Source organism: Cyprinodon variegatus, unplaced genomic scaffold (assembly GCF_000732505.1).
Source record: "Cyprinodon variegatus isolate N-32 unplaced genomic scaffold, C_variegatus-1.0 Scaffold769, whole genome shotgun sequence".
NCBI lineage: Eukaryota > Metazoa > Chordata > Actinopteri > Cyprinodontiformes > Cyprinodontidae > Cyprinodon > Cyprinodon variegatus.
The window spans coordinates 211,194-222,648 of record NW_015151222.1 but is presented as its reverse complement, the minus strand read 5'-3'; the positions used below and the strand labels follow the sequence as shown (position 1 = coordinate 222,648).

The window sequence follows — 11,455 nt, the reverse complement described above, 5'->3', positions numbered from 1 at the left end:
GCCATGATCTCCTCTCAGCCTCAGGAGTTTGAAGGGATGCTCTCCACTGTCAAACATGAGATCATCCATGCTCTGGTAAGAATAGTTTATCCTTCGGGGATTGACCACCTGACTTTGATAGATGTACGCGCCATATCTTACTTACTTAACTCTCGCCAAGTATGTTCTTGACATGAACACAGGAAAGTATGGACTCTGGGAGACCGGGGTACACCGAATAAATCTGGGTGAATCGGAACAGAAGGGTACTCGTGACGTCACCACACGCTCGGCTCGTCTGGAGCTGCGTTTCACCTCCTGTTAATAATAGCTTCTAGATGATAATAACTTTATTACTTTTTTCATCTAGTGGGGGAATGATAATTAACACATTAACACAAATAAAATTAACTTTTTGTCGAATTAAAATGAAAACACCTTCAGAGCAAATAGTACTTCACACTTTGCTATGCTGAGTGAGGGCTGCTGCAGACAGGCTAACGTTAGCCTCGGTTAGCCCCGGTTGCTCTCAACAGCGAGCTGGTCGCTCTCTGTTTAATTTAGTGCGTATTAAATTAGTAAATAGGCCAACAGTGAAGCTCAAAGGTATAATTTCCTCGCCTCAAATAATCTTAAAACTTAATTTTGTAGAACCACAGCAACAGAATAGTGAACTTTTAACTTAATATTGAAGTCTGTTAGTGCTTCCCTGAAAGCTGTTGCTGACGTGGTGCATGCTGGGACATGTGTCAGTCCTGAGAACGCACAGTGCTGCTCTGATGCTTGCTGGGTAAAGAGGGAGGGGTGATAACAACTTACAGGGACTTGGTCCATTCTCTGTCGTGTTCTTGTGAATTGGAACAGTGCTTGGACTAAAGACGTTTCACGAGCACACGAGAACATACAAGTACGAATATTGAAAAACGGCCTCTGTGTTTATCTTCGTCACTCTGTTTACTAGAGCTGTCATCTACGTAAAGTCACACTAATGGGAAGGTCTAAGTTTGAGTGTTGGAAACTGCAGATTTACAGCAGTCGTTATTAAACAATAATGGAGTCAAAAAGTAAAAGCTTTGTGCAGAGGTGGTTTGTACTTTATTTGTTAAAGTTAAAGTTTTTTTTACCCGATAAATCCTCTTCTACGTCCCTCTGATGATAATCTAAATGTTTAAGGGATGGCAGGGGGGGGGGTCTGACATCTTCCCCTATGGTCTTGAGTTGGAAACTCGTACTTCCTGTGTAAGCGACTCTGAACAGCCTCTGGCTTCAGAAGGTGATTTTATGACATCAGTCCTCTGCAGCTGATGGGCACCCAGAGGACAGTCAGTGTTTACGACGGTGCTATTTTCTAAAGGTCCTGTTATTCACAGTTATTAACTGGAGAATTAGAAGCCATATCATTTTCCAGTTTTCCTTTCCTCTTGAAGATAGAAGCTCAAGCTTGTTTACGCCCTACTGTAGTCATAGTCCAGCTACATTTAATGCAGGTTTGAGAGGCTTTAACTCCTAGATTTGTATGTCGTCACTTTTTTTTTTTGTTTCCGTCCATCAGGGGTTTTCAGCTGGGCTGTTCGCCTTCTACCACGACGACGAGGGCAAACCTCTGACTCCTCGCTTCGCCAGCGGCCTGCCTGCGTTCAACGAGAGGTAAAACTGGAAAAAAACATCTCCTTCCAGTGGATTTCAGGCCTCTGATCTGATCTGTTGTCCAAGATGCAAACCATGTATCTGCTCCTGCTTGTAATGCTTTTCATCAACTGGCTGTTTTATGAAGTTAGTTGGATTTGCAGGCTGTTATCAGCCAGTTTCCTCCAGAGATGCTGCCAGCTCTAACCTTGAATGTCAAACCTGTCGTTCAGCCTGGGCTTGTATCAATGGAGCGAGGCGGTAATCAGGAGAGTCAGCAGACTGTGGGACATCAGAGGAGGAGAGATGGTGCGGCACCATGTGCACGTCATGGTCACTCCTCGTGTTGTGGTAAGGAGCCGCCTCTATGACTCACACATTCAGCTTACAGCTGTTAGTAATGCTGTCAATTATCTGTTTTAGAGCTTTTTCAGCTTATTTTGCAATATACAACAACTGTCTACAGTATTAAAGTAGTTTTCTTTGAAGATTTCCACATTACGAGCACAAAATCCTGTTATATTCACCAAAAAACACAAACTTGTCCTCAGTTAGAAAGAGAAGAAACAGGATTTTGGTCAGTTTTTAAAGGATGTTCCAGGTCTCTAATTCTGATACGTCTGAATAAATGCAGCACAGCTGTTCATAGGAAAACTATTCTCACATCTCCTCCTGCTGAACTCCATGTGGATTATGAGTCCTCCTCACTAATCAGCCAAAGTGTCAAAAGTATTCATGTTTATTACTCAATTAGAAGTAGAAATATTACTGTTTAAAAATACTTTTGTAGAAGTTAGAGCATCAACTTTTAAGTACTATTTTTAAAACTACTTAATATATAAAAGAAATATTGGAAAGATGCCTTATTGCACTACCTTAAAGGAAAATTTTTCCACAATTATGCATGATAACTTCCTTATACTTAATTTTCTTGGTTTTATAACTAATGGCAATATTTTCAAATTTAACTTGAAACATTATTTATTTCTGTACGCTGTGAACAACAAGTTGGTGCAGCACAGAGTCCAACCAAAAAGAAATACATTTTCTGCATGAAACAGATTATTCTGATTTTATTTTTTTATACCAATAGGCCGTAATGAAAATCAGGTTAAATTAAACAAAACTAACCAGTTTATTTTTAAAATGTAAGGAGTAAAATGTAGAGATAATAGCTAAAAAAGATATAGGGAGTAGAAGTAAATGGTTGTCTAAATAATAATTACTTCTGTAAAGTATTGATAGTCAAAATTTCGACTTCAGTGAGGTAACAAAGTATCTGTACTCTCTTACTGGAGACCTCTGCTCATCAGATCGTTTATAGAAGTGTGACAGCACTAGTTTCACTATTAAAGAGGAAAATGTGGAAGAGGCAAAGATAAACAACAACAGCATCCTCACCTGTGTAACACGGTGGTGGCAGCGTCATGTGGCAGTATGTAGTGTTTTAGAAAGCTGTGGATTTGGCTAAAATACAGCCTTCACCTTCCAGGTCGACAGTAACCCTAACAGAGCTGCAGTTGAACCGGATGATTTTAAGATTTTTGGCAAAATGTTTAGTCTGTAGGTGTAAAAAAAAAAAAAAAAAAGGATACACAGCATAATTTCTAGTTTTCTTAGCTTCTGTGTATAATTTTCCTTCCATGTTGCAATAATGTGTTGAGAGCAGAGGAAGTTTTGGCCTGGATGTAATTTAGGTAACTGCTTGTATCCCTCCTGCAGGAGGAGGCGAGGAGGCACTTTGACTGTCCCATCCTGGAGGGGATGGAGCTGGAGAACCAGGGAGGAACAGGAACTGAACTCAATCACTGGGAGAAGCGGCTGCTGGAGGTGAGAACCTGAACCCTCCTTTGCTCAGAAAGCTGCTGAACTTGTTGCTTTTTCTCACGGTTCGGTTGGACTCCTTCCAGAATGAGGCCATGACGGGTTCCCACACCCAGAACCGGGTGTTTTCTCGCCTCACGCTGGCCATCATGGAAGACAGCGGCTGGTACCGGGCCAACTACAGCATGGCTCAGAGGCTGGACTGGGGCCGCGGCCTCGGCTGCGACTTCGTCATGAAGAGCTGCAAGTTCTGGATGGAACGGCAGAGACGGAGGTCATTTACCCTCCTCTGCATGAATGTTTATGTCTTTTTCAATAACATTGGCAGAACTGATCTTAATCAGCATTATTTAGTGCAGTTCTTTAGCTAAAAGCTGCTTACCAAGCAGAAATGATCAGGATGAACTTTCTGAGTCTGCCAAGAAACTTTCTCTTAACTTTTTTTGTGCTTTGACATTTTCCAGAGTCTATAATGTAACACATGATTAAGCTTCAGTGTCTCATGTTCTTACTGTCGTTGGCAGGCGACACCCGGTGACCCCGTTCTGTGACACGGTGCGGGCCTCTCCTCTGCAGCTGACCTGCAGACAGGACCAGCTGGCTGTGGCTGTCTGTAACCTGCAGAAATACCCCCAACAGTTACCCCTGGAGTACCAGGTGGGTACAACTAGGAAACCTGTTCAGGGGACAAGTCATCCAGGTTCTTTTTTTCCCCAATGTTTCTTGCTGTAAATTGTGTAAAAAGCACTGTTCTAACCCACTAGGCAAACACTCCCCTATATTGTCAGAGAGATGTCACCATTTAAACAGTATTTTTAAGGTCCTAAACAGATGGAAATGCTTATTTTTTTTGTAAATACCGCTTAGGATAGTATTTAGGTTTGTCTTCCAAGACACACGTTTTTTTCTGGGTTTTTTTATATCTTGTTTTATGTTTTAATTAGAGCCTGGCGATATAGCTAGAAAATGAAATTAATAGTTTTTTTATTCCTTTTGGTTTCTCTTAATAAATAAGAGAAACCAGCTTTAATTTCAGACATCCATATTTGGAGTTGAGCTGAATTCAAAGTGCTACTAAAACCAAGCTGCAGAAAAACATGTTTGTAAAGCAGGTTTGCAGCCTTTCTGCTGTAAACAGAGAAATCATGTCACACAGCTTTACACAGTGAGCTACTTTAGAAGAACAGAAAGTGAAAAAATTATCGTCACTCTGAACTATGGAAGCCCAAGAAGTATATTAGTGAAAACAAGAAATTATGACTTTATTCAAGTAATGTTTAATTTTTTTTTGTCTTGTAATATTAAAAAGTGTGACCATAATACTGTGTTGTATGAACACTATAAAGCTGCTGGATGTAGTTATTTGCTGCTTTGGGATTTTTTCCTAAAAGAAAAGGCATTTAGAACTTCCTCTGATGCTGAACTGTTAAAATCTTCTTCCAGAATTTAAGCACATTCCTCGTTTTCTGTTTCTTGGCGTCAAAAGTAAAGGATAAATCTGGAAGAGCTTTTTATTTTTGCTACTAAATCTTATAATGTCAGAAATGTCTGCATTAACCCTCCAAAGGTTTTAAATCGTAACCACGATTACTATTCGAAGATGTTTCTATCCTTTTTTGATCCTTTCTTCTGTACTCTACTACCCCCAAATCACTGAACCACAGCAGCATCACTGCTACTATAGACGGATGCTCTCAGCATCAGTGGATGCAGCCATCCCAAAATGACCCTCATCTATTTTTTGAACCCACCTGGGAAATCACAGAACTGACAGCCCAGTTGTTTGATGAAGCAACTTGATGCTCTGAAAGGATCATCAGAAAAAGAATTAGCTTAAACTGGGCCTTCTTTTTACTTATTTGCATCCAGAGCAATACTGTACATATTCCCACACTTCAAGGTCTTCACTCTACTCCATAAGAATTTGTGAATATGTGAAGTTTAGATATTTTATCAATGAAATCGCCTGTTAAATGTAAACATACCTAAAACAGCTCATTGATGAACTATATGGTAGTTTTCTACAGAGTTTATCATCAGATAAAGATCAGAATAAGGTCCCCTGGTTATCACTGTGCAGAAACAGAACAAACTGACTGCTTTGTTTTTGGTCAGTATTTCGATCAGATCCCTGATGTCTCGGAGGATCAGCTGTCGTCCTTCGGGGGTGCTGTAGAGATTGCTGATTTCTGCCCCTTCAGCCAGGAGTTCAGCTGGCATCTCAGCGGAGAGTATCAGAGAAACTCGTACTGCAGAGTATCAGAGAACCAGCCAGGTAGTTTCATCGTATTCATAAGGTTCAAATAAAATCCCACTTGAAAGAAATCTGTGCTTATAGATGAGCTGAGATAATCAAACTGTGTTTGTGTTCAGACTGGTGGAGGAATTATGGAGCGGAGCAGTACGGCCCGCACTCTGTGTGTCTGTACCAGAGGTCCGCCTTCGTCATGGAGCAGTGCACCAGGAAGATGACCTACCCAGACTGGGGCTCTGGATGCTACAAGGTGCAGTCAGTTTAAGGCTGAGCAGGGATTTAAACTTATAGCACAAAGAAAACCTTGCATTTAGCGGGTTTTAGGGTTTTTCCAACTTCTCCATCTTGACTTATTAATTGTTCACAGTAAATATACACTCACCAACCACTTTATTAGGTACACCTGTCCAACTTCTCGTTAATACTTAATTTCTAAGCAGCCAATCACATGGCGGCAGCTCAGTGCATTTAGGCATGTAGACATGGTCAAGACAATCTCCTGCAGTTCAAACCGAGCATCAGTATGGTGAAGAAGGGTGATTTGAGTGACTTTGAACATGGCATGATTGTTGGTGCCAGAAGGGCTGGTCTGAGTATTTCAGAAACTGCTGATCTACTGGGATTTTCACGCACAACCATCTCTAGGGTTTACAGAGAATGGTCCGAAAAAGAAAAAACACCCAGTAAGTGGCAGTTCTGTGGGCGGAAATGCCTTGTTGATGCCAGAGGTTAGAGGAGAATGGCCAGACTGGTTCGAGCTGATAGAAGGGCAACAGTGACTCAAATAACCACCCGTTACAACCAAGGTGGGCAGAAGAGCATCTCTGAACGCACAGTACGTCGAACTTTGAGGCAGATGGGCTACAGCAGCAGAAGACCACACCGGGTGCCACTCTTTTCAGCTAAGAACAGGAAACTAAGGCTACAATTTGCACAAGCTCATCGAAATTGGACAATAGAAGATTGGAAAAACGCTGCCTGGTCTGATGAGTCTCGATTTCTGCTGCGACATTCGGATGGTAGGGTCAGAATTTGGCGTCTACAACATGAAAGCATGGATCCATCCTGCCTTGTATCAATGGTTCAGGCTGGTGGTGGTGGTGTCATGGTGTGGGGAATATTTTCTTGGCACTCTTTGGGCCCCTTGGTACCAATTGAGCATCGTTGCAACGCCACAGCCTACCTGAGTATTGTTGCTGACCATGTCCATCCCTTTATGACCACAATGTACCCAACTTCTGATGGCTACTTTCAGCAGGATAATGCGCCATGTCATAAAGCTGGAATCATCTCGGACTGGTTTCTTGAACATGACAATGAGTTCACTGTACTCAAATGGCCTCCACAGTCACCAGATCTCAATCCAATAGAGCATCTTTGGGATGTGGTGGAACGGGAGATTCGCATCATGGATGTGCAGCCGACAAATCTGCGGCAACTGTGTGATGCCATCATGTCAATATGGACCAAACTCCCTGAGGAATGCTTCCAGCACCTTGTTGAATCTATGCCACGAAGAATTGAGGCAGTTCTGAAGGCAAAAGGGGGTCCAACCCGTTACTAGCATGGGGTACCTAATAAAGTGGCGGGTGAGTGTAGATACATCCTGGAGGTCAAACAATGCTTGCATGCATTCAGCCGTGTCGCATGCATCGCTGCTTCCTCTATTTGCCATTCATTCTTAATGTTTAGTTTGATCTGTTAATAAATGTTTCATTTTTGTTTAGATGGAGACCTGTGTAACATTTATCTTAGTCTTGCTTTTTTTTAAATGTAAATAGAGGAAGGGAAAACAACATCTGCTTCAGAAAACAGCCCCAAAAACTGAGCAGCACATACTGGGTATCAGTTTGTTAGTTAGTTTCTTGTAAATGGAAGAAAATCAAGTTTTGTTTCAGATAATCTGCTTTTAAGGATAATGATCTGATTCACTGATGAAGCTGCAGAAGATTCGGCAACTAGAGGTTGGACTAGAGGCTCCCTTAAGACCGCGTACTTCAGGCTTAAATAAAACCTGCTCCACCAGGTTGGGCACCCTCCTTCATCAGTGTTTCGATGACTAGCCCCCGACATCTCCAGAGGGGGGGACCACCTGGCGTCCCGGTTTACTCAGATCAAAGATCTAGAGTTCTGGCTTTAGATCTTTGATCTAGAGCCACAACCACTGGAAAGGGAGCTGAAGGTCTGTTGCCGAGCTTGGCCTTGGATCCCCAGATCTTTGAGCAGTCTGGTTATTAATCTGCCCAGCAACCGCCTGCAGCCGCCCTCAACCACGTAAACCCTGGTCCTCCATCTGTGCTGTTCTGCATCAGCTGCAGTATTTAGAGCTCCTCCATTAATAGTTATCTTCACAAGGCACAGTCATTTGACTATTAGCTGAGTGGAGGGAGGAAGACCAGAGCGCAAGGTTGGGCTGAGATTTGCAACCACATTCTCAACACCTGCTTGTGCCGGCAGGTGTAGCCGCCTTGCAATAAGCTTGTCTTGCAAACCACCAGTACATGTCCGCTGTGTCTATGAGATGGACACAGTAGACTTGTTTTAATTTGTGATTCAAAGTCTGCTTACAAGAGCAAAGTGAAGAATTGCTGATAGTTTCTGAGGTTTGTAGAAGGCAGAATGATTTAAGCTGAAGCTTGGAGACGAACATTAAAATGCTGAATCCGTTTAGCCACAAATTGGAAATAAAAATCCCCTTTATTTTTCTGGTTTTGATACCAACTGTAATGCTCCCACTGGTTGGGGCCAATATATCATTAGGAACCCAATTTTCCATAGCAAAGAAAAACACACAGCTGAAATGAGATCTCAGTAAATTCCCTTTTCGTGAAATAAGGGTATTGTCCCTTGTTTTGAGAAGGTAAGACAATTATCTGTTTTTCAAAATACAAAGACAAAAATACAAGGCAAATGATTTTATTTACCTGATGATATTAAGGACAAATACACTGATTTTAATATTTTACTCTTTTTAAATCAGTTTCAGCAGTGCTGTAATGATCATCTGACAAATTATTTGCTATAAAATCTAATTACCCTGAACACTAACACAGAAAAACTGGTCACACAGAGGTTTTCCAGTCCTAAACTGATAAACCTGAATGAGCTTCATTACGTCCACCTGCGTTTAACAGTCAGCTTGTGATTAACTCTTCGCTCTATCAGACTCTATCCACCTGTTTGTGGATTAATTACATCAGAAATCCAGCTGCTGTAGAAAGGCCTCAGACGGCTTTTAGTAAACATCAAAAAACAAGGAATACCACAAATAGGTGAGAGAGAACGATGGATTCTTTAAACCTTTATGTCTCCATATTTCTTTGTTAATGAAATGGACCCAACGCCCCCAACTAAGAGGTGCCTCTGCCCTCCATTTAGGTTTCGTGCTCGTCCCAGGGCCTCACCGTCTACGTACAGGATCGCTCCTTCCTGTGCTCCCGGAAGGGTCAGCTGCTGAGCGTCAGCGTTCGGGTCAGCGACTGGGTTTACAACGGCGTCCTGGTCTGCCCGGCCTGCACCGACTTCTGTGATGACTGCCCCCTGCCCCACCAGCTCCTGCCCATGAACACCTCCAGGAGCGAACCCATCGGTCAGCCGCTATCATGGCCACAGAATCAGGCTTTATTTAGAAACACTTAAGAAAACAAAACATTTATTTAAAAAACACCTGTTTATAAAGCTGGATTCTCTCTCTTTGTTGCCTTTAGATCCCTGCTCCAGTTCGCCTGGTCTGGCCATTACTCTCTGGCTCCTTCTGCTCAACCTGCTCCCACTAGTGGCTGGACTGCTGATCTGCCACTGCAGCTGATAAAACACACACATACACAAACACCCACATGTTCACAATAAGGTAGCTAAAACTCTACGGTACTGTAGCCCTCAGAGGTCTTGATGACACTCATCTTTCCTCCTCTTTATAGTTCTCCCTCCTTTTATCCTGAAACTGGAAAAACAACAATCCTGATACATCCTTGACTCCCTCTTCCTCCATTCTCAGCCCTTTTTTAACCTTGTTTCATCTCAGGATCTTCGCTCTTCCATTCCTCTTTTGGGGTTTTAAATGATACAACTCTCTGTGTCTCTCAGTGCTGTCTGCAGCAGAATGGTGTGTTTACATGCACTTCAAAAACCAGGTTACACTCAGCCTTCATGTAACTAAGAACCCGAGTCACTTTATTCAGGTTGGAGACGCCTGACTCACTCCTTTGCCTACAAACATGTTTACGCTTCTAAGAGCCAGGAGGTTATCTCTGCCTGGAAGAGGTACCGGTACGTGGATTTAGCGGCTCGTGTCGATACTCGCTAGCAAACTGTTCTTTCACAGGGATCCTGTCTTTGGTCGAGCATCAGATATTTTAGTTTGTAGCAGGCATGTTATAAACTAATACTTCTTTTCTAAAACTACAATTTCAATATACATATTTCTGTTTCAAAAAAGCACTTTTAATGTAGGAAAAAATCCAGATGGATTTTTCTTTATCGTTAATTGAGCAAAGTAAACTTTCTATAAAACCTTTGAGCTCCGTTCAGACCTGGAATGTGTTTCCATCCTGAACTGGTTCCAGTCTTGGATAAACCACAGCAAACATTTCGTCATGTGACAGCATGAGGCTTTGGACATAAATTGATCTGTGAAGGATTTGTTAGCATCAAAGATTCATTTAGACACTAACCTGTGTGAAACTCATCTGAGGGACATTTTTATAAAGTTTATGCTTCACAGATCTTTATTTTGTCATCTATATATTGAAGGAACTAAAGATTAAACTTTTCCACCTCAGACAGCTTCAATATCAGCGCACAGACACTAAAGATTTATACCCAAAAAACAGCTGCTCTGCGCACCTTTATTGTTGCACATTGAGCTACATAAAAGTGGTGGAATATTTATTGGATGGCTGCTATGCACCCTGTAATCAACTGACCAATCAAAGTGCTGAGGTGGTTCTGGCTTGAGTTTTTGGCCATCTTCTATGATCAGCCCCAATAGGACGTATCTTGATCCCAGATATGAATGTGCATTAGAGTTACACTGCTATTCTGTTTTGAAAACGACGCGTTCCTCAGATTTGTTGTGTTTCTTTCAAAAATCTCAGGCAAATCAATATTTTTGGTTTAATCTCAAAGAAAGCCCAAGTTCCTCATGCAGCAGATATCGTTTCTGAGAAAGATTTTAAGCTAATGTTCAAAAAGCATCTGGGATTCAGGGATTTTCTTGTTGTTTATGGCTCGTTCTAACCAGTAACTACAAAAATAGACTTAAAAATAGACTTAATAATAATAATAATAATGAGATACAAACCATTGGATTTGATAGTGAATCATTTATCCTTGCTTCTCAGTATTTTATAAGGACGGTAGCCATTTTAAATTAGAACTCTGAGTAGCTCATTTACCTGTAGCCTGACCTCATGAGGTGTTCCAGTTAATTTCCCTGACTGGGAACATTAAGGGTGCATGGTCACGTTAGATGCCTTTTTTTTACATTCAAACACAAGTAACTCACTCTGTTTGCTAAAAGATTAACTCGTCAGCTGGCCTATTGGTGTTTTGCTTTTTAAATTTTGTGCAGTGGGTTATTAGATATAATCCTTTGATTTTGATTACTATAAGATGGAGGCACTGTGCTGTGCAGGGAGTAAACCAGGAAGCAACCCACTATGGCTAAACCAGTTAGCACCTCCCAGCAAAGTGTGAAATGATAAAAAAAAGTCTAAGATTGATGTGAAAAAAAACTCTTTAAACATATTTGATTCCAGGTGTGGTTTTGTT

General features: G+C 41.6%; 1 protein-coding gene across 1 annotated transcript in view; it reads left to right on the top strand.

Moving 5' to 3' along the window:
* Positions 1 to 10,530, top strand: part of lmln (leishmanolysin-like (metallopeptidase M8 family)) — an 18,698-nt gene extending 8,168 nt beyond the window's left edge. The window contains exons 8-16 of the mRNA XM_015395946.1: positions 1,532 to 1,626; positions 1,839 to 1,956; positions 3,328 to 3,435; positions 3,516 to 3,703; positions 3,954 to 4,086; positions 5,545 to 5,704; positions 5,803 to 5,933; positions 9,062 to 9,272; positions 9,391 to 10,530. Coding sequence (XP_015251432.1) covers positions 1,532 to 1,626; positions 1,839 to 1,956; positions 3,328 to 3,435; positions 3,516 to 3,703; positions 3,954 to 4,086; positions 5,545 to 5,704; positions 5,803 to 5,933; positions 9,062 to 9,272; positions 9,391 to 9,491 — 1,245 coding nt within the window. The 3' untranslated portion in view covers positions 9,492 to 10,530. The remainder of the gene's footprint in view (positions 1 to 1,531; positions 1,627 to 1,838; positions 1,957 to 3,327; positions 3,436 to 3,515; positions 3,704 to 3,953; positions 4,087 to 5,544; positions 5,705 to 5,802; positions 5,934 to 9,061; positions 9,273 to 9,390) is intronic.
* Positions 10,531 to 11,455: the final 925 nt, after the last annotated feature.